The 24,549-nt window shown below is 32.2% G+C and overlaps 1 protein-coding gene across 2 annotated transcripts; it reads right to left on the reverse strand.

The window, feature by feature from the left end:
• Positions 1-11,320: 11,320 nt before the first annotated feature.
• Positions 11,321-12,616, reverse strand: LOC149547463 (putative glutathione S-transferase parC). 2 transcript variants are annotated; one of them, XM_089791654.1, is made up of 3 exons: positions 12,528-12,616; positions 12,074-12,392; positions 11,321-11,969 (listed from the first exon to the last, which is right to left on the reverse strand). In XM_089791654.1, exons 2-3 carry the CDS (start codon positions 12,380-12,382, stop codon positions 11,601-11,603), a joined length of 678 nt encoding a protein of 225 aa, XP_089647780.1. In that variant the 5' UTR covers positions 12,383-12,392; positions 12,528-12,616; the 3' UTR covers positions 11,321-11,600. The 2 variants fall into 2 exon arrangements, with proteins under 2 accessions (XP_089647780.1, XP_089647779.1); XM_089791653.1 differs by having other exon boundaries at positions 12,074-12,422.
• Positions 12,617-24,549: the final 11,933 nt, after the last annotated feature.

Below are 24,549 nucleotides of genomic sequence, written 5' to 3' on the forward strand. Positions count from 1 at the left end.
CTGGAATGGTCTCAATGGATCGGTTACAAAGGAAGCTAGCAGGCTAGAAAGGAAAAATATTGAGCAATGCTGGGAAACTACAACTCCTCTTAGCCTCCCTGGAAGGCATCTTGATGTATTTCTTATCTATTTCCAAACTTCTAGGTAGATTTAGAGATATCATTGAGAAAATTCATTGTAATTTTCTATGGTCCAGAACTAAAGAAAAAGCTAGAATGAGCTTGGGTATTTGGGTGAAAGTTTGCAGACCTAAAGCTCATGGAGGATTGAATTTAAGAAGAATTGGACACTTGAATAAGGCCCTATCAACCAAAATTGGCTAGAAGCTAGTAAATTCCTAGGGTAGCTAGAGTAAGATCATAATGGCCAAATACTTTGGGGGCTTGTCTTCCCACCAATTTACAAGGGTACAGGCTCTACCACAAGGCTCTAAGATATGGAATAACATTGTTAACACCTGAAAGGTCATAAGAAAGGGGTGTCACTAGATCATGAAGAATGGTAATTCAATTAAATTTTGGGAAGATCAATGGATCCACGATGACCCCCTTAGGAAAACTAATTTTTCTTCTCTACATGAGATGTGCACTAGAATGTACGGCCCTTGGACTCGACACTTTACCACCCTTAACAGACAATGGATTACATTCCAGAATCTTTAGCCATGGAAATTGAGTTTAGCTTGGGAACTGCAAGATCTCTTACACACCTATAGTATTCCCCTCATCCCAGTTGAGGACACTTTATCACCCTTAACAGACAATGGATTACATTCCAGAATATTCAGCCATGGAAATTGAGATTAGCTTTGATGGTGACACAACCCAAGCATAGAATGGACACAACAGGAAAGGGGAAATTTTATAAACTTTGTAAATAAGCTAATACATTCAGTACAGAGAAAATAGACTTCAAAACCTACCCTATGGGCTTACAATAGCATAAATTTGGAGATAATTTCTCCTTTGAGTACCTCCTCTCAAAATCCACTCTGAACTGCCTTTTACAATGCCTGCAGTGCATGCCCCTAGGTCACTTTTTTGCTATCATGGTCAGACTATGTTAGACTAGTTTTATGTTGATGGTAAGAAGCATTGTTTTGAGACTATCAGATATTGTGCTATGGATTACTTAGACTCTACATTTCATATATGTATGATGATTATTTTCAGTGTTTACAGTTATTAATGATGACTAGATTAGATGGTTTATTATCATATGTGTTTTCTTATGGATACTTACCCCATACTTGCATGTGTATGGTGTGTGTGTGTTTGTTCTTATGTATGGCGTGTCTGATGTGGTTAAGGAAGGGAGTCGTAGTCACTTGCTAGTCGGGATCTACATGATGCACCACTTCCTACCATTTCCTGTTTAGCTTAGTATATATTGTGCTTGTACATGCATGGTTTTTATGCAGGTTGCAGGTACTGGGTATCGACTTCCCTAAATTGCCAGGATGAGCGTACCCTATCACATTATCTCAATGGTAACAGAGGGGAGATAAATTCTCAAGTCCAAATCCCAACCCTTTAAGCCATTTGTTCTAATTAAAAATTAGGACAAGTATCTGAGTTGAGTACCCTCTGAATACGTCAGATGACATAATTCGTGATATTAACCCTTGGCTTGATTTTTGAATGTATTTTGGCTATGATGGGTTTTCATATTTTTACCTTGTGAGTCTTTGGAGTATTTTCTATTCATTAAGCCTAATTAGAAGATTTAATTAATGGTTTAATTTAATGAAAAATTAATATGATATTTTAATATTTATTTTATTTAATTAATTGGGAAATTAATTAAATAAAATAATTAAATTTAAAGATAAAAGTTATAATTTTAAAGTTGAAATGTGATAATATTTATTTAAATAAATAAATATTTATCAATTAAATTTTGGAAATAAATTTAAAAGTGGAAAGGATATTAAATTATTAAAAGATTCTAGATTTCATGTGATTAAAATATAAATATATTAAGGTTAAACAAGTGGAATTATTAAAGTTAGTGCATGAGATTTAAAATAATAAATATATTAAATTGAAAAGAGTAAAGTAGATATTATATTAATTAATGTGCATTATTTTAATATTTGCTCACATAGGAGTTTGCAAATTCTCGAGAGTTGTCATGTAGACAACATAGGAGTTTGCACTCTAAGTATGCACAAGTTGTCTACACTTAGGAGTTAGCATATTATTTGAGCACATGGTGTCTACAACCTTATGACTCATCTAGAAGGTTGGAGAAGACTCATGCTTAGTTGTCATGCTTATCTTCTAGTTGTTTCTGGAGACATTCTAGATGCATCTTAGAGGCCTTTAAATATCTAGAGGCTCTCCTAATATGTTTGGACAAGCTTCAAAGCTTACATGCATTTGAGAAGCTCATATGCTTCTACATGCTCATATGTTTCTACATGCTCATATGCTTTTATAAGAACTTCTAGTCACGTGGGAATTTTCGGTTGGCTTGGAGCTTGGAGGAATTGTGAATGTGAGAAAAGGAAGGGATTTTCTATGGACTTCTGAGGGATGGAAAATTAGCATCAGTGTCTAGGTGCACTCATGATTTTCGCATAATCTATTTGCACTATTTCTCTTCCTGTCTTCATCGTGTCTGTTATATGTGTCTGAGTATTCTCTATGATTGAATCTGCAATTTGAAATTGGAATCTAGATATGTACGTTATTTGGTTGCAAAGAAAACAATAGAAACCCTAGATCCAATTAAGGAAGAAATTAGTTCTAAATCGGGTTTGGGTTCGAATTATAATAAAATGGATGATTGATTAGACAAGGATTTGTATTTTAATGAAGAATTAATGGATAAAATAGAGAACAATTATTTTATGGAGATTATTAACTTATAGAATAAGATAGCTCATTTTATTTAAAATAAATAAATAAATTATGTTCTCTTTTAAAAATACATACATACATGTTCAAATCTGCATACGTTCATATATATATATATATATATATATATATATATATATATATATATATATATATATATATATATATATATATATATATATATATATATATATATATATTTATTTATTTATTTATTTATTTATTTATTTATTTATTTATTTATTTAAAACGCTGTAAAACTGATTGACAATCTCTATGTGTATAAATATATATATATATACATATATATATATATATACACATATATGTACATATATATATACATATATGTACATATATGTATATACATATATGTACATATATGTATATACATATATGAACATATATATATATATATAGATATATATACATTTAATAAATGTTACTTGTAAATCGCAGTTAAAAAATATAATAATGCGATATGGAAATTTTTTTTGAAAAACGTAAAAAAATAAATTTAAATTTAAATTTAAAACCTTGTTGGAGAGGGGTCCCCACGTACCCCCCCATCTGTCGGCGGTGTACCTGCGTAGGTCGAAGGGTACCTGCGACCCGTGGGCCGCACGGCTTGCATGTTTAATGCAGCGATTAAATCTCTTTAACCCCAATTCACTCCCCCCGGCCTTACTTTAATATGATATAAGGTGTAAAAAATTTGATTTCATATGATATTATTATTATTATTGGCATATGTGTTGGTTGAAATCGAATTTGTAATTCGATTTTTATATTATGAAGTTATCAAATATATATATATATATATATATATATATTGTAATTCAATTTTGTAAGTATAATCAAGTATTGAATATTAATCATTATGTGTGTGTGTGTGTGTGTGTGTGTGTGTGTGTGTGTGTGTGTGTGTGTGTGTGTGTGTGTGTGTGTATGTGTGTGTAATTTTATATATATATAATTTTATTTAAGTTATTAATCAAGTCATTGAAATCTCAATAAAGCAATATAGTTAGAATTTAATAATTACTTAATTAGTCTAAAGACTAATAAGAATGTTCTAAATGAATTAATGGAGATTTTTAATGGGAACGATTGTAGATAGAACTGATGGAAGAGATATTGAATTCATTAGAGAATGGATGACTTTTTATACTATTTAATATATATTAAATAATTTAGAGATGGTAATTAAGAGACTCGAATTTTAATGATATTGGACAATGGGTCATTATAACATTTGACCTTGTTATAACATAGCTACGATTTGAATTATTGTTATGATTAATACATTATGTATACCTTAATGGTATTAAGAGTTAGCTAATGAGGTTTATGGAAGATTCTCTAGATCGATTATCTATAGTTTGATGAGTTTATTATTATTAATGTTTGCTGAGTCTAACAAACTATTAATAAATAATAGTATAAATGGTTTAAATAGTTATCAATTAGTCCGATTAGAGTTAATCTAGTAGAGATTATTTAACGATTGAAGTTTTGTAAAAGATATTAATTTTTGGATATGGAGTATAGTTGATTTTTAATGGATATTCATTGAGTTGATAACATAACTATGTTATTAATAATGATATTGTACGATATAGTCTTAATTGAAATGATTATCGGTAATACGAGTTTGTTAAGGAAACGTTAGTATGACGAAGGTGGTCATTATAAATTTATTAAAAAGATTTCCAATATAGCTTGTTATTGAATATTAACAAGTTATTAATATGAATATTTGTGCATTAGATTGTAGTTGACTTTTTATGTACAAACTATTGTTAGTTATTAGTCAACTGATATTCATTGGGTTGATGGTATGGTTGTGTAATTATTAATTAAATTAATTAACTAGAGTTAATTAGATTTAATTAATAATTATGTTATGTAATAGATATTTAATTGATATAATTCTTTTAACGAAGTTGTGAAGTATTTACATCGAAGATGACAAGTCGTACTCTCATGACTTGAATAATGACTTTAGATATTTTAATAAAGATTTAATCGAGAGACATAAGATTTAGTAATGTTTAATTGAGTTCTAATTAAATGGTATAGGTCATGGATTGTGGACCTATGTTAATTGATCATTTTGATAAAGTTATAATCTTCTTATTCGAAGATTGATAATCGGCTCTCTTATAATTTAACAAATAATGATCCTTTCATTATGTTGAAAAGTTGAATTAATGATAAGGAAGAGTTATTCAATTAGTAACATCAATCTTAGTGAAATAAAGTGAATGATTTTATTAAGTGTCAAATGATTTAATGAGTAAATATTTATCCTTAAGTTATTCTTAGAATATTATTTTAAATAATAGAAGGATGATGTTATCGGGGAAACAAACGGGTTGACTTGTAGGTCAAATGATAAATCCTATACACTTGAAGTATACTAGTAAATAGAAACTGGAAACCTCTACACATTATTTAGCTATGTGATTTTAGTAAACCAAAACATGTGTTTGCATTGTGTTTTCCCTATGCTTCTATTTTGGGTTTTGGGTTGACTAGTGTTGACCAATTATAGGACGTCTACCAGAGGCTCGGGGGTTATGATTGTGATGTCATGATGATGTCTTAATTCTGATCTTTATAAACCCAACCATGGTTATGTGATGGTATGCTCTATGAGATGTTGTATTTACTGATTTGTTAATGCTTTTCAGTCTTCATGTGTGAAGCTGAGATTCTTATGTATCTGAGACACTGGACTTAATCATTTTTGAGTCATCAATCAGTTATCCTTGGATTACTTTCCAGTTGCCATGATGGGACTGAAATGTTGATTTATGATGTCATGTCGTGATATGTTTTGACTCAACCATTTTGGAGTCTTTGATCAGTATTGCTTTGAGATTTTTTTTGGTTTCTTGTTGAGAACTAATGGATATTGTGATTCATATTGGGGATTATATTTATGAGGGTTATTTTGAGTTTTTATGTGTTCTTGGATGGAGAACCATCTTATTATTAGGTTGCCTGTTAAGGAACCGAGTTTGATCTTTATGAGTGTTGTGGTATGGGACACAACTGTGGATTTATGTGCTTAGGAGAGGTTGTCTAGGTACATGACTATGGAAGTGCCTTGCATAGGGGTTCGGGGCCCAAAGTGGTCAGTACCAGGGTAACCAAATGCAAGTTATGTAATAAGTGATAATATAGTAAATAAAATTTATGGGGGGGAAACACACTAAAAAGATAAGTTAGAGATTTTGATCCACTCATGCCTTGAGTGATTGTATAGACTAAGGATGGGATGAGTGCCTCGTCTTCTTGAGAGGGCTTCTTGGTTTCCACATGTGCCACGTTGAGAGTCCAAGGTTCAGAGTAACCAGTCCAGGGTAACTCAATGCTTGAGGGTCTGAGGTCTAATGAGAGACCAGTCCAGGGTAACTCAAGCAGCCATGTGATGACACTCCCTAGTATGTAGCCTGAGTCTCCTCTATAAATTTTGTGTACCTCTGGTGGTGTACTTATTGTTGTGCCTCTGGGATTAGATGTCGATTTTGTGATTGGAACCTTTGAGTTAGTATACTTTTAGGATTCCTGGACTTAAAGAGTATTATGCTATGTGATTTTGATAACCTGTTTGGGACTTGAGATTATCTCCTCAGCATGGTGGGAGTGGACCATTTAGGTTCCTCGTCATCGGTGGTAGTGTTTTTCCACTCTTATCATTTGAGATCCGTTTGAGACATTGTGGCTGGAGCATTCTTGATTGGTATTTATATTCATTCTATTCTTGGAGCATTATGATAGATGATATACCCTATGATGGATGTATTTACTGGTATGTTTCTTATATTAATGATTTGCATATGTTAGATGATGTTATCTTATGCTTATATGTGCATGTTAGATTACTTTCTGTATATGATGTAGTATGTTAGGAGTGACATTCCTACTATATTAATACCGATGATCTCTTCGGTGATTTGGAATGTTACGCACAGAGGGATGGCTAGGATCCACGATGTTCTAATGATGCTATTTACGATTGGGAGGAACCATGCACTTAGTTATTTATGTTTGTGATATATGGTTATCTTTTATGATGGATGTTTATATCTTTTGTGATGATGTATCAAGTATTGTTTATGGTTTCACTTATGTTATTGTATCATGGATTAGAGTTAGTATGATGATGTTATCTACACAGATGTTTATTCTTTCAAGCCTTCATACCCTCTGACATGTACAAAGGATGATTGAGCAATCAGAATTGTAATTTAAGTACGTTTAACTTTTCATTATTATTTTATGTCCATGCAATACTAGATGGTATCATTATTAGTTATGTTAGATGTAATTCAACGTTAAGGGATCCTTAAAGAATGTAACTTGTTATGTATGTTATGTTTACTTGAATTGGTGCTAATGCTTTTGTTATTATGTATAAGTTGTGAATGGTTTATCTTTCATGTTTTAAAAAAAAAAATTTGTTTGGAAAACTTAGTAAGAATTTAGGTTAATTCTTTGGATGCCTTGGTGGGGCATTACAATGCCAGAAATGTTCTTAAATAGACCCCGGAGGGTTAAGGATTAGGAATATATTCTAGAAAGTGCTAGTTGGCATCCACCGACCAAGTAGAAGGCTCCAGAAGCTGCGTTAGAAGTCGGCACAAAACTAGAAGAATCTAGAAATGGTAACCAAACTTCCAAAAGGCATAACTTTTGAACCGTAGCTCCGATTGACAAACTGTTTACATTTTCGGAAAGCTCTCAAAAGTGCTCTATAGCCCTATGGACTAGCTTTGCTCATCCCCCATTTTCTTAGCCCTATTCGAGGTCATTTAATGCCCCTAACTTGACTTTGAAGCATTCTTAGGAGGTCTTCAGAAATCGAAAAACTGCGATAACTTTCAAACCGTGGGGCCTTTTGACCTGATTCTTTTTCTGGAATGCTCTAAATTACAATTACATTCATCTAGCCAATTTACACCTTCTAGTTCACCAAAATTATGGCTTAATTACATACTCCTATTTTTCTGACATTTACATGTATCCCAAGGTGTTCAAATACTCTATCCTAGAACACTAATAGTGGAACTATGAGAGTTGGAACCTTTATTTGACCCAAATGGGTATCCAGAAATGAAAACACATGAAATAGAAACTAAGTCTAAGTACATTTTTTTGGGTAACACGGGATTGCCCTTAAACCTCTAGATGCTCCTGCATCAAGCTTGGGAACTGCAAGATCTCTTACACACTTATAGTATTCCCTTCATCCTAGTTGAGGACTCCTTAGTATGGAAACTCACACCCTCAAGGGAGTTCACTATCAAGTCTACTTATATTTGTGGTCTGGCAGGGGAAGGTGCACAAGTAGATTAGCGAAAAGCTTGGCACCCTTGGATACTACTAAAAATAAACTTCTTTTGATAGTCTACTCTGCATGGGTCGATCTTCACTATTGACAATCTTTAGTGTCAAGGTTGTCAACTGCTACATTTTATGCCTCAAAGAAGCTGAATCTATTCTACACCTACTCATCTATTGCCCCTTTTCCATGGATGTCTAGAGGAACGTTCTTGCTTTATAGGAGGTCTATTGTTGTATGGATAATAAATTGAAGCAATTTGTCCACTGGGATGGTTCAGTTGCCCACCCTTACCTTAGAAACCTATGGTCGATTCTCCCACCTTATGTCTCATGGAAAATATGGAAGGACAGGAATAATAGGATTTTCAAGGAACAAGCCACTACTAGCTTGGGGGTGACTCAACAAGTTATCAGGCCACTAAAAGAATGTAGCAAGATCTAGCTCTGGACGCCCCACCCCACATCCCCTAAGTGAAACCAATATGAATTGGGCTTTGGCTTGGAGTGTGGGAATAAAGATGGTATAGTTTGACAATTCCAAAATTCTAGCAAGAAAGGAGATAGTTTGACACCCCCTCGAGACTTGCATCAAGCTAAATTTTAATAGATTGGCCATGATGGCTAGTACCGCTACGGGGGTTATCCTTCAGAATAGCATGGGAATCTTGGTGGCCACTTATTCGGATAATTGTGGTGGAGGCTCTAACAATAAAGCCAAGGCACTTGCACTTCTCTAGGGTCTAAGAATTGTGAGAGCTCATGGAGTCACTAAGTTACTAAGTTGGTCATAGAGGGGGACTCTCTACTAATCATCAAGGCTGCTAAAGGAGAGGGAAAATGTAATTGGTCGATTAAAACCATAATCGATGAAATACGAAGGATGATGTTATCATGATATTCATGTGGCACATATATATTGAGACTAAAATAGCATGGCATATGACCTAGTCAAAGTTGGTCATGATGCCACATGGTTAGCAAACTGGGATGAAGTCAATTATTACCATCATCAACTCAAGTTGTGATGGAAAGGGAGTGTACCTTCAATAATGACACATGAACTATCAAACTAGGTGGTAGGTCTCCTTTTTTACACGTGGTCATGGGAATCTGGTGCTTTGTAAAGGGTTTTCTTGGCATGCTTGTATGTTGATTAGCATTCATGTCTTGACTATCATGAATATTGATTACTACCATAAAAGGACATAGAGGGGGGATTTGGCAAGATTTGAATAATGTTCTTATAATGATCATAAAGATAGGTTGGTTAATTCCTGCAATTGGTATAGCTAGTGATGGCCATTTACAGATGGAAAGGGACTTGCTATACGTACTGTGTTGGGAGATTTTTTTTTTGGGAAAATATTGTGGATTTATGATGACTATGCAATGTCTTTCATTTTCTCCATTTTGGCTTTGCATATTATATTTTGCAACTCCAAAACCTAATGGAAGGATTTGTGTAGTTGGAAGAGTTGGTTGTGGACTTTTACGAAGACATGGGCACTAGCACCTGTATTGAACCAGTGGGTGTGGAGGAATGTATTAGTAGCAATGAAGAAACAATGGTCTACTTGTAGGAAGGAGGCCTTTTACCTTATATGCAAGGCATGGTTAAACACAAGGTCATCTTGGTGCAAATCTTTCAAACATGGAAGGATAGAAAAGTTACTATTAATGGCATGAGCTTTGAAATTTTTGAAGAAAGCATTGCGAGGGCTAGGGATTTTTCGTTGGATGGCAAGAAATGGTGAAGGCAAGCTAAAGTTAATGAGGAGGCAAGCTTGCAAAAATTCTTCAAATTCAAGGAGGAATTGAAGAGATTGTGTGGTGGGTCAAACCATTCAAAGCAGAGAAGGAGGATGTGGCAAGGAAAATTCCTAAGGAGCAGAAGAATGGTAACAGGAGAAGGAAGGGGGCATCTAGCCCAAGATCTGTTGTATTTTATAGTTGTTTTTATGATTATGTTTTGTGAACTTTACCTCCCATGGGGTTTTTTGGACTATATCAATTACATGGAACAATAACAGTGACGTTTTTAAATGCTACTAGTTTATTATTCAATTTCTTATGCATAGTAGTTTAAGGATTGTGGTTAATGACAATTTGGCTCTGAACATATTGTGGCTTTTAATGTTTAAAATTGATATAGGTTAGATAACTTGAAGGTAACCTCTGGCTGAATTCTCAACCTTTTTGTACTCTGTGGCCAGTCCCCCATCTTTTTGACTGCTATCAACTACTTTAAAAACATATTTTTTTATAAGATTTATGAATATATTGATTTTTGACTCTCTTTTTTTAACACTTTATAACTTTTCTTAACATTTTTTTTACTACTAGATTAAATTAGATTTACAAATATAATAAATTTTAAATATAACTATTCTAACTTGTATTTTATATTAATGCTTATTTATTTTGTAAAGTCACTTTTAAGTTTTTTAATGATATAAAAGTTAAAATGAAAAATTAAATTAAATTAAAAATAATTAACTAATTTAACATACAAATTTTTAAAATATAATTTAAATTAATGTATTAATGTATTAATTATATAGTAATAAGTTTTTAGTGGTAAAAGGCTTATGCGATTTTTAATAAATTAAAATATAATTAACTTTGTTCTATTTTTCTTTTCTAATATAGATTATAATAAATGATAATCAAATCATTTATCAAATTTTTTTATTATTGTATAATTTTTGCTTATTGTTAAAGATTTTCACAATTTTAAAATATGTATATTACTTAACATATTCTCTTATGCTAAATTTAAATAGATTTATGAATATAATGAATTTTCATTTTATGAATTTTTTAATTATTATTTTATAATAAAATATTATATGATGATCCTTATTTACTATAACAATTTCTAAATATTGTGTTTCTTTTTTTCATAAGCAATACTTATCAATTTAGTATGTTTAATTAATAATTGTGAAATAATAGTATATAATTATTTTAAAATGTAAATAATAAACAATTTATAGAAATTTATATTAATTTAATTACAATATTTAAATTCAATAAAATAATTTTTAAAAATTAAAAGACACAATCTTTAAATATTTTAAACTAAATAAATTTAACATATGATAGGTTTTTAAAATTGACTCATATTATATTTATAAGAACAACCGAATCATTTTTTAAAACTATTTGACAGCTATAAATTATAATGGCAGAAGCGACCAAAAGATGGATCGATGATGCTATGGTTGAGCATGGAAAGGGGCATGGGGCATCCAGCCACGACGAATTTAGTGGCTGGATAACCGCTGCCTTGAACATTTGGCCTTCTCTATCGGAGAGGATGTAACCTACTGACCTAATCAAAACACACACATATCGCAAGCCTCACATTTGGACACTCCAAATCTATTCACCCAAAAATCTCTTCCTCATTTGTATTGCACTCTCCAAAACCTTATCTGGAGGGGGAAGGATTTTCTTAACGCTATCCCTCTCCACGCATCTCTTAATCCATGCATCTAGCAATGGATACTCACTCTCCAACGGTATCTTGAACTTCCCAAGGGTTTCACAAGCATGAAACCACGAAGAAGAGGGAATGACTGCAATATCTAGGAACCCAAAATCCTTTCCATTGAAGAAAGGGAGGGATCCCCCTGCTGACATATCTTTCAATGCACCTTCTAACAGTTGAAAGCACTCCAACATGTCATGCTTCGCCTGCTCTTGATCTTCGCCTTTCGTCCTCAATATACGAACTCCCGCGTCATAAAACTGCACCCATATAAGAACTTTTTTTTCCTTAAAGTGCCCCAAAATATGTGAAGGAAATATACAATCAAACTAACTAGAAATGCATAAAATGAAGAAGGCCTCACCTTTTTGTCTGTGAAATCTGCCCAGAAGCGGGCAAGGGCACGATCATATGGCTTGGAGGGCAGAAATTGCGTAGAATCCCAAACCTCATCAATATATTGAACAATTATAAGAGACTCGCATACAGGCTGCCCATTGTGGATCAGAACAGGGATTTTCTTGTGTACGGGATTCATTTTGAGGAGTTCTTCACTCTTATTGGTGAGCACCTCTTCTTGGTATTCATACTTCACGCCTTTCTCCTCTAAAGCAATTAAGACGCGCATGCCAAACATGCTGATCCATGTACTCAGTACCTTCACTTGCGCCATCTCGGGCAAACTTAAACCCCAAAACCCTAAATTCAGAAAACTGTAGATGATCTCCGACTAAAATTTAGACAACGGTGAACATGATAACCCACAATGCCTAAAGCTCAAAGCTTAAAAATTACAAAAACACGCGAAGTTCAAATACCTGTAGATAGTCACTCACAGCACCCAAACTTCAAATTCCTGGAACCAATCACACGCCCTGCGTATTCTATATTGTTGAGCTTGTGATCTGAGAACATGGAGGGTACGAAGAAATATATAAGAAAACCCATGTCGGTAAATCTAGAGGATATGGATTCTCGGTCGTTCGCTATCCAGAAAGTTCTAGAGTAAATCTGAAGCGCCATGAGACAGATGTAGCTATGCTGGGGAAACACTATGGCCGAGTGTGCTGGCGTAGGCTCTTACGTAAGATGAGTAATAATGAATTCTATGCAGTTAGTGTAAAGTCGGTCAGTCAAACGCAGTCGGTACAAAAGCACAAATTACGGTAGTGGCTAAAATTTACCGTCGGGTCAAATGATAAATCTGAATCAACCCTCTACAAAAACCAAAAAGTAAAAAGAGAGAATTTCAGTCACAAGCTAAACTCTTGAGGAACCCATTCTAGTCAAATAGAAGAGTGGGATCAATACTTTCATTCTATTAGAAATGGAAAATGGATAAATTAATTATTTAAAACTAAGCTTTTATGGCATAGTTTAAGATATGCAACTCATTAAAATAACTTACCTAGTCAAACATGTCTAAAAAGTAAAGACTCCACCAAAACTTAACCTAAAAAATTTTAGTAGTTGAATTTAAAATTATTTGTTATTAGTAGAATGTTGTATAAATATATAAAATCTAATATATATGCAACTTAAATGGACTAATTAGTTATTAGTAATCATAAGAAGAACACTAATGAAGTCTACCAAGAAACGATATGTTAGTATGGTCAGTCATGGGTAGTATGTCTTTGTTTATTCAATCCCTTTCTCCTCATACCTCACTATGCACAACATTTCCTTGGGTACATCATAATGCATTAGAGAAAAAGAAAGTCTTATTTTTATCTCCATGTAAATAACAAGAGATAAAAAAATGCCAATTTTTTAATAATACGCTTGTAAACAAATTTTATGATAAAAAACGAAGTGCTATGTTTTTAAATCTACAGTTGCATATTTTATTCTTTTATTGGAGTATTTAAAAATGAACTTTTTATAGCATCTAACATGCCTTTAAACAAGAGCCTCTCGCAAAAGGATTGTACAACAAAAATCTACATTTGCAAAGAGTCCAACTCAATGCTACTAACAACATTTTACATTATTGGATCAAAATTTAAAAACCGCTAACTACTAAGCTAAATCACTATAAAGTATGGTGACAATTGAAGACAACTGACACTTTCTCATGCACTATGAATGAAGAAGCTAACTGACAAAATAACTTATTAATTACTAATTTGCAAATAAAATATCTTAAATCCTATCCATATGTCTTGACATGTTTTATTATAGAAAACCTAATTGAAGATGTCTTTAATTACAATGCTTTGTATACAATATATCTTTCAAATTAAAATATTAAACATCAATGATCTACATACTCCTCTTTAATGACGAAATGGTTTGCAATCTTGTCACAAAGCACCAAAAAATGAACTTTTGCAACCTCTTTTGTGAAGATAATTGTTAGCTGATTTTGAGTATTGGTGTGTTTCAATCCACCTTCTTTTCTAACTAAATCTTAGATGAAGTGATACTTGAAATCATAATGTTTTGTTTTGTTATAATAAACCAAACATTTTCCTAACTTGATGACACTTGCATTGTCAAAAATAAAATCATTATAGGTTGAACTTGCTTCAGTCTAATTTCTTTTATAACCTTTCAAAGAAAAAGAGACTATGTCATTGCTAGAGTGGTTTCTAGAGACTTTTCTTCTATGGATTAGAGGACAACCATGTTTTTTTTTAGATCCATGCAATCATACTCAAGAATAGAACAAAAAATAAATAATAATTTCTAGATGTAGACTTACAGTCATCCAAACTATCTCCCCAATTTGAATCACTTAAGACCATAGGATTAAATTTGCTAAAGGAGTTGTAGTGAGCACCAAAATTTAGGGATCATTCTACATACCTCAATATTCTCTTTGTTATTATAAATGTTCTATTGGGTATCTTGAAACAAGTGAAACTAAGTATGCAATATCAGGTCTTGTATGGGTTAGAAACATCACACTCGAAATAATACTTCTATAAGCTATCTCATCAACTATTTTTGTACCATCATCTCTACACAACATAACTCCATGAACACTTGGAGTGGAGGATGGATTCCAAATAACTATATAAAAGTTATTCAACATATCCTTTGTGTTCAACTTGTAGACATGGTCCTCTTTTGTTTCTACTTAAAATCCCTGTGGTTACATTACACATTTACTTCTTCTTAATACCCATTCAAGAAGACACTATTCACATACATATTATATATACTCCATTTCTTTCTTGTGTTGCAATAGTCTCTTTCATTTCTACTAGTGAAAATGTCAAGCTTCTTAATCAATGTAATTATTTTGTGTGAAGCCCTTTGTAAGTTTGCATGGTCATGAGAGGAGTTTCCCCAATGGAGATAACCAAATCATATAGCCCAAGTCATAGAGTGAAAATAATGAATAATAGAGACAAAAAATAATTAAAACCATACAAAATATAATTTCCACATTAGTACATAACCAAGAATTTAAATACAATTGGCCTACAACATTGAACTTGCATTCTACGCACACATGCCTAATTTGTAAAAGAAATCTTGACTTCTAATTCTTTCACAAACTCTAGATTTTGCTACCAAGATGATGTTACAAATAATGAACAAGGAACCAATATATATAGGCTTTGCAAGAATCATATTGAACAAAATCAATCACATTTTTAAAGAATGAGAAGATTTTTGATATAAAACATAGGTCAGGACCTAAATCATAAGGATCTCAATACAAATCCGTTAAAATGTTGTGCAATCCAAGATATTCATTGACCTAAAATCTAGGAACATCATCATATGAGATAGAAATGGAAACTAATATATTTGATATAAAAAAAACTCCAATTTACCATAAGAATGTGAAGAAAACATAGGCCCCAAATAAAGAAATATATCTCTACTATGAAGAATCTTATAGAGGGTAGGGTTAGACATAAGTAAAATATGATGTCCAAGGCAATCCTTGAGGATTGTAGCAACAACTGAGCCAAAATGAAGGGATGTTACTAGAAAAACAAAAATCAACTAACACATGAACTAACTAAAAGGTAATGTTAGATAACTCATAGGGAAAGTGAATCAGTTATGTCAATTTATCCTAAAAACTTTTCAAACGCTTTAGTACTAATTCACACTTCATAAACTTCAATAGTAATAACTTAGTGATCTCATTCAACTTCACAATTTATACTTGTAAACAATAAATACTTAAAACAATTATTTCACTATTCATAGCTTTAATGAGTATTAGAAATATAACTTAGATTTTACCCAATTGCAATATGAGCAAATAACATGAAAATCAACTTGCAACACAAAATTAATCACACATTTGACACCATGATTTAACTATAAAGGGAAAACCCACCTATGACTAACAACAAAAATAATTTCACTCTTCTCAAGTGAGCTCTACTAGGTTGAATTAACATAACCTCTAGGGTGAACCCACAATAATGGGTTCCACTTTAGTGGGACAAACAAAAATGAAAAAAAATTCAAAATGAGAAATTGAGTTTACCATATGTTCGTGTGAACACACTTATTGTGTTTGTGCGAACAGACTTATTGTGTTCGCGCGAACTTTTTTTTTAATCATGTTCACACGAACATATTTAGTATGTTCGCGCGAACATATGTGATATATATGTTCACGCAAACATGATTTGCATGTTCGCGCGAACATAGGTTCACGCGAACATGGTAAACGTGTTCGCGCGAACGCCATGTTCGCACGAACATGCAAAATCACAAAAAATTTAACCTTTTTCTTTTTTTTCTTTTTTTTTCTCTTTTGACTGCCATAATTGTAGGAGAATGATCTCCTACTGTAAAATAAAAAATGTCAAAATGTGCTTCTCGGAGCAAGCTTTCCAACGACTATAATTTTATTACATAATTTAATCATTAAGACTTTCAAATATGAGTTTAACTCATTATAAGTTCATTACTGATTAAACATCAACCGACTTTGACACCTCTAGAAAATTAGTAAATTAGGTCAAAAAAATTTTGAAAAATATGGAGGCACTGGCTTATTGAGATACCTTTCTATTCAAAAAAAAAAATGGTTTATGATAAATTGACTTCAAATTATCTGTGTCAAACGGAACATATGTCTGAATTACGGTTCATGTCACTTCAAAACATCATAAACTATACAATATTCAACAAAAATAAATCAAACCAAATGCAAACACTGGATATTGATGCTTCAAATCCAACGCAGAAAGAATTACTTCATTATCATTTCTAGAAAAAAAGTTATGTGTGTCAAACGAACTGTCACTTTTTAAAATATTGAATTTTATTATGTACCACTTTTTGGAGGAGATAAAAAAAATTGACATAAATGAATTTTTTGTTTAGATTAAAAAATATGGTTACAAAGTAGGAACAAAGTACTCAAAATCACTAGTTTATGTCATCTTGAAATTATTTATAGTTTTGGAGATATAGTCACTTGAACGTGACGTTTGTTGCAAAAATATTGATTTCAGAGTCAAAATTGGTCAAAAAGTGGAACCCATTATTGTGGGATCACCCTCTAGCCAACCAAGGCTTAACATCAATGACAACATAACAATTGATATGACTCTTTCACATACATTATCATCATTCTCAGTTACACTATTAGCTAGGACTAACAATCTCCCCCTTTGTCATTGACGACAACACATAACATAAGACTTTTCATTAAAAATATTACACATAAGATAACAAAATGTATGCATTGATAATAATAAAAAAATTTAGCTCACAACTCCTCATGTTAGAAAGCTTTATTCAGTTGTACTTCATCTATATGTTTAGCAACATCAATCTCCAACATTTCTCTCCTTAGGATATGTTCTCTTTCTATTCAGCAGTATCTTCATTCTTCTCCTTAATGTATCAACTCTCCCTTTTCATCCTCATTTCTTATTCTCTTTATCTTCATCACCTCTAACAATAATCTTGGTTCTCTCCCATGATGTATCACATATTAGAAAATTTTTGCCCTTTATTGTTTCTCTTTTTACTTATTCTCTCCACCTTTGGTCACTCTCTCCCCCTTTGACAACAATGCCAAAGGAAAAAATAAGTTCCAATGTGAAACTCTTGTAGTTATACCTTGTACCTTGCATGGATGGTTTATATCAATTTTATTACAATCATCTTCACAACTTCATGAAACAATCCCTAAAGAGTGAACCCTTGCATCAACTCTAGAAAAAATAATATTTGATAATACATGAATTGATCCAACATGCATATTTACTTATTGAATTTTGGATAGAGGAAGGACCCCCAGCTTACCTCTTAGACTCTCAAAATCATCCTTAGGAAATGGCTTAGTAATTATGTCAACAATTTGTTCTTTAGACTTCACATACTCAAGCCTTACTTGTTTCTCTTGTACTTTCTCCATCAAGTAGTGATACTTGATTGATGTATGTTTTTTCTTTGCTTGCATCACTAAATTCTTTGATATATTTATTTCATTAGTATTATCGCAATAAATAAGTTATCTCCTCTTATATTCCTACCAACAATTGATTAATCCATACAATATTAGAACAATTAATTGCAGTAGTAACATACTCAGCCTTAATAGTAGATTGTAAAATTCAACTTTGTTTCTTGCTCAACCATGTAATTAGCCTGTCCACAGCCCCCTTAGCCCTTCCCACATCTCTAACACCCTGAAGGCTACCCCAGCGAGGAGTGGGGGGGAGGATATTACTTCCCCTAGGAAAGAAACCAATAAAGACACTAGGAAGAAAGTGAAGCACAATCACAACAAGGCATGACTAGAAAGGTTGGAGCAATCTATGAAGGACCTAACTAACAATCAAACTGGGATATGCTAGAGATTCGACACTTTGATGGAGTTCTCCACAATCTCATGCACTCTGTAGCCACAACTTTATATTTGTTGCAGGTTAACAATGAGGAGAAGGACCTAGGCAAAGCTAATGAGACCACTCGTTCCATCTATGGGTTCCTAGTAGAGGGCTAGCTAAAGACCATCCTAGATAAAATGATCAAGGTAAGGGGTAGGATGCAAACAAGGATCTTCTTGAGGAAAAGGAGGACAAGCAATGGTAGGAAGAGGGAAGCTAGCCCTAGTTCTAGTTTCTTTTTCTCTAAGTTTTTTTATATGCTTAATACATTGAACTTGGTACACCCCAGGGATTTAGTTGTTATGTTTATGTTGATTAATAGCAGCATTTTGTTTAGAAGGTGATGGTTTATTTTATAGTCTTTTATGCACATTAGACTAAGGACTAGTAGTATAGTCAATTATGCCATGGACATATTCTATTTAAATTTGATGTTTAAAGATGGCATAGGTTAGATAACTGGGAGGTTACCTCTAGCTAATTCTTCAACCTTTTTGTTACTTGGGGTTAGCCCCCCATCTCTTTTGGGTGCTATCTAATACTTCAAAAACCATGTAATAAGCCTTTCTCCTAAAAAAAAATCTCCACCACTTGTTCTTTTTCTATCATCAACATTACCAACCCAATCTCCATCGGTATAGACTTTAAGTATAAAATCAGCACCTTATTTATACCACAATCTAAAATCTTTAGTCCCTTTAACATACTTGAATATTTTCTTAACGATAGTTAGATGTGTCTCCTTAGGATTAGAAGAAAACCTTTCAACAATTCCAATTGCATGTTTTATATCCAGTCTACTATGCACAATGTATTGAAGTTTTCAAATCATAGATCTATATTGTGTCTCATTTACCTCAGTAGTAGTATCTTCTTTTGATAATTTTACTCTAGTCACCATAGGTGCAATGATTGGTCTTGATTCATCCATTCCAAATGTTTTCAAGATTACCTTTACATACATAGACTGAGTCGCATATACACCATCCTTTATTTGATGATCTTGTAAGCTAGTCGAAAATTTAACCTCACCAAATATTGACATCTCAAATTATTTTCTTATTTGATCAAAAAATGATTTGATTAGCAAGTTATTTCCACCAAATATAATATCATCCACAAAAATTTCAACAATCAACACTGTATTTTTAGATTTACTTTTCAAATACATATTATTGTTCTCACTTGTTCTAGTAAATTAAATTTTGATCATATAAGAATGTAACCTTTCATACCATGCTCTTGGTGCTTGCTTGAGGCCATACAATGCCTTGTTAAACTTGAAAACTAGGTTCTTCTAATTAGGTTGAATAAATCCTTCTTGTTGTTGAATGTAGACTTCTTCTTCAAGCATCCCATTCAGAAATACAAATTTGAAATCCATTTGATATACTTTGAATTTTTTGTAAGTAGCCTAAGATAACAATGTTCTTACTTCTTCCGATCTTTCTATAGGTGCAAAAGTCTCACCATAATCTACTCCTTCTTCCTGGGCATAACCTTTGCAAACTAGTCTTTCTTTGTTTCTCACGACTTCTCCATTTTTCATTCACCTTATATTTGAAAATTCACTTTATTTAGGTATCGCATTCTTGTATGTAGGTCTTGGTACTAGCGTTCATGTATTGTTCTTTCCAATGTAATCAATCTCTTCATTCGTAGAATTTATCTAACCCTTGTTATCAAGTGCAGCCTTAACTGTTCTAGGCTCAACTTCATCTATTAAATATGTGTTATTCTTGTTATTACTCTAGCACTCATGTATCTAATGATGTGTTCTAGTAAATGGTTCTTTCTCAAATATTTAATTAACATGGGTTCTTACCTTTGATTCTCAGCATTATTCTCACTCGGTTGAAGCTTAGGTTCTTACTTGGGTTATACTATCTACTTCTTGGGTAAGGAAGGTTGTTCCTTCCATGTAACTTGGGTAGTGTATCAGGTACATATTCATACACATATACAAACTTTTTGTAATCTTTAGGTCCCTTCTTTCTTTCTATATTGCTCTTGTCTCCAAACTCACCAATTCTTATGTTTTCACTTTCAATCACTGTGTTAGTAGCTTTTTTCAAATATTTATATGCTTTTCTATTTGATGAACAACGAAAGAAAATACCTTCATATCCTTTTGAATCAAATTCACCATTCCCTTTATTCTTATGAATGTAACACCTACTTTCAAATATCTTGAAATAACTTACACTAGGAGTATGACCATATCGGAGTTCATAAGGTGTCTTGTTAGTTCCTTTCTTCAACATAACTTGGGTGAGAGTATAGATTACAATGTTGATGGATTCTCTCCATAACATTTTCTCAACATTTTTTTCAATCATAAATGTCCTTGCACAATCCATAATAGATCTATTTATTTTCTCAGCAATCCCCTTTTGTTGTGGTGTCCTGATGTAGATTACTATCTTTTAATACTATGTTGAGCACAAAATTTAGTCAATTAAATAGACATAAAATTACCACATCTATCAAATCTTAGACATTTCAATTGTTTACAAGTCTTTTTCTAAACTCTAGCCTTATACCATTTGAACATATCAAAAACATGTGATTTTACCTTCATGAACATGAAATTCATCATCCTATTGTAATCATCAACAAATAATATGAAATATGTGTCACCATAATAACTTTCCACTCTCATTGGTCCACATAAATCAATATGCACTAATTCCAAAATATCATAAAAAGTGTGACTTTCTTGAAAAACTTTACTTTGTCATTTTACTGAGATGACATTCTTTACACATAGCATTCTTAGATTTATGCAAAATCGATAAGCCTCTAACTCCTTTCTTTCTACTGGCCTTCATCATTTTCTCAAAGTTTATATGACACAATCTCTTATACCACAACCGTACATCCTCAACCCTAGAAAATAAACATGTATCAAAAATAGGATCAAGATAAAATAGATTACCATTTGTTTGCACTTGAGTTCCATTCATATTTCCCTCATCACTATAGATCTTGACTTTTATGTTCTCAAACTACATCTTATGACATGTATTGTTCAACTGAGAAACACTAAAAATATTATACTTTGGTCCTGATACCCAGTATGCATCATCACGTCTGATTTTATGTAATGACCTGACTCCATTACTTCTAATCAAGAAGAAAAAATGTCTTATGATCTTTCTTGGCATTATTGTTTCCTTATAATATATATGTGTGGGTGAAAAATCATGACTATTCATATACAAACCAATATATTGTGCATAGTATGATATTAGTTGATTTCTGAAAATATTTCTATTATTGTCCTTCCTCCTTTTTCTAATATTTATTTTTCTTCCTTTTCCATGGCTTCCTTCAACTTGCAAAAAGCTTGTTAGGATAAACAAAACTTTGATGTTTCAAACCATGTGATTACAAAGTTTTAGAGATAGTTCATTTCTTTTAACCTCTAGGTTGGCAGGATATGCTACTCTGATACCATTTGTAATGACCCGGTTCGAGTACTTCTAATTAAGAATTTAAAAAAATCAAATGATCCTTCCTAGTATTATTTTTTCCTTATAATATATGTGTGTGGGTGAAAAAACATCACTATTCATATCGAAATCTATATATATATTATTTTTATTAAATATTATTATACTTAGATAAGGTTGCCTAGACATATTATTTTATGTATACTATAATTCATTATATTATCCTAGTGATTATATACCGTTATACTAATGATATATATTTTATTATAATAATATATTTTTATGATTAATATGTTTATTTTTATTTAAATTTCAGTTATTCATTAATTTAATAGTATTATTATTTATTATTTATTTAATATCTTTATATTCAACTATTATTAAAATATTATAGTAAAATGGGGACGTGATATTTTATCATTTAACATTAGTGATCATTTACTTTTCACCAGACACCAAAAATCATTACCTAGCTTAATAGTTCCACCTCCATCAATTTCTTTGAGTTCATCAAACGTAATTATGTCATTAGTCACGTGATGTGAGCATCTATTGAAAATTATCCATATAACATTCTCACTAACATGTGAAATAACGGCTTTTTCATTCTCATGCCTTTATTCATCAGGATCTTCCTTAACAACAACATAAATTAACATCTCAACTACTTCTTTCTCATCATCAGTACTGGACTTGGTACACTCGTCTTCAATAATGTAACATGATTTATTTCCTCTATCCTTGTAGTCATTGTTCTTCCTATACATGTGATATTTTTTATCATTTCTATCACTCTTATATTTGTTATGACACTTAACTAAAAAATGACCAACTTCATTACACTTGAAACCAATCAGTCGTAATTTACCATTGAATTAATATTATCCTCTTGGAATCTCCTTACAAGTAATGCTTCAATATCATCCATATCATCTTCATATTCTGATTCACTTTCATCTTTACTACTCTTCTCTTTCTTTGAACTACCAACAATTAGTGAAGACTTGAAAGAATTTCCAAGTGAAACCATACTATTATCATAATTTCTCAACTCAAATGTAGTCAACTGACCAACTAAACCATCAAGTGTAAGATCATTACCAAGTATAGCTCTAACTTCTTGAATTGCATAAATGTTTATAGCATAGATGGGTAGTAGAGTTCTAAGTGTTGGAGTAATTGATTAATTGTATATTATATTTGATGTTAGACAAATGTCATATTCATTTTAGTCGGGCAATGAAGACAGTTATTTGGATCTATCATGTGTTCCTAAGTTTTCCTAGTTCAAAAGACAGTGTCTGCCAAGTTTACTCAGGAGACAAAGGAAAGTGTGCAGAAGGTGAGTGTTAACCGAGCTCACAGTTAATGAAGGTAAAGATGGATGGAACTAGTGTTAAGTGAGCTCACTTGGTTACCAAAGGAACTTTGTGAATATGCAATGTTGACCAAGCTTCACTTGGTTAACATAGAAAATTGTTTATAAGTTAGTGTCTACTGAGTTGGGTTGGCTAACGAAGAATTTTCTTGCTTTGGCATATTGAGTTTAATTGATTCATCTATTAGTTCTAGCCAACTGAGAAGATGAATATAAGTTATTCTAAGTTGTATATGAGCTAACTTGACAATATGGATGTTATAAGGTCAAATTATGGATTAAAGTGTGAAGTTGTGAGTGTAGTGCATACAAGGCCTGATATTGCATTAGTAGTTGGTATGGTGGAAAGATTCTTAGAAAATCCTAGAGAAAATAACATGATGGAAATCAAAAGAATCATGAGATATCTAAAAGGTACTAAAGACTATGGCTTATGGTACAAAATAGGAGGCAATTTGGACTTGAAGGAATTTACTGATGTTGATTGGGCATGAAGTATTGATGATAGGAAAAGCACTAATGGTGGAGGATTCTTTCTTGGAAAAAGACTAGTATCTTGGACAAGCAACAAACAAAATTGTATCTCGCAATCCATAGTAGAGGCAGAATATGTGGCAACAACTGTTAATTGTTCTAATATTTTTTGGTTCAAGCAATTGTTGGCAGAAATGAAAATAGAGATCAAAGATCTAGTAGTCATATACTATGATAACACCAATGCAATCAATATATCAAAAAATCTAGTGATGCATACCAAAACAAAGCACATTGAGCTATAAAATATCACTTCTTAAGAGAATTAGTGTAGGATAAAGAAGTCAGATTGGAATAGGTAAATACCAAAGAACAGATTGTAGATATATTCAACAAGCCATTACCCAAGGATGAATTTATGTATCTAAAAGGTAAGCTAGGGGTCATTCCCCTATCTGAAGCTCACTAAATGAAGTTTAGTAATGCATTAACTAGAGTATGTTGAAGATCAATTAATTGATGTAGAATTGGCAACATCATATTGCAAACAAATGAGTACTTAAGGTACATTAATATTAACAAAGTTATTGTCTTTGCTATGTGTTGTCAAAGAGGGAGAATTTTACTATCATATCTCATAAAGAAATTTTAGAAAGAGAATTTTGTTGTAAGAGGGAGAAGTATTCTATCATAAAAGGGAGAATGA

Source organism: Cupressus sempervirens, chromosome 7, assembly GCF_028749045.1.
Source record: "Cupressus sempervirens isolate cs-2001-9-10 chromosome 7, ASM2874904v1, whole genome shotgun sequence".
Classification (NCBI taxonomy): domain Eukaryota; kingdom Viridiplantae; phylum Streptophyta; class Pinopsida; order Cupressales; family Cupressaceae; genus Cupressus; species Cupressus sempervirens.

Coding starts and splice junctions, on each gene's coding strand:
- LOC149547463 (XM_089791654.1), bottom strand. CDS start 12,382: ATGGCGCAAGTGAAGGTACTGAGTACATGGATCAGCATGTTTGGCATG. Junction 11,970..12,073: donor CAGATTTCACAGACAAAAAG/GTGAGGCCTTCT, acceptor ATATGGGTGCAG/TTTTATGACGCGGGAGTTCG.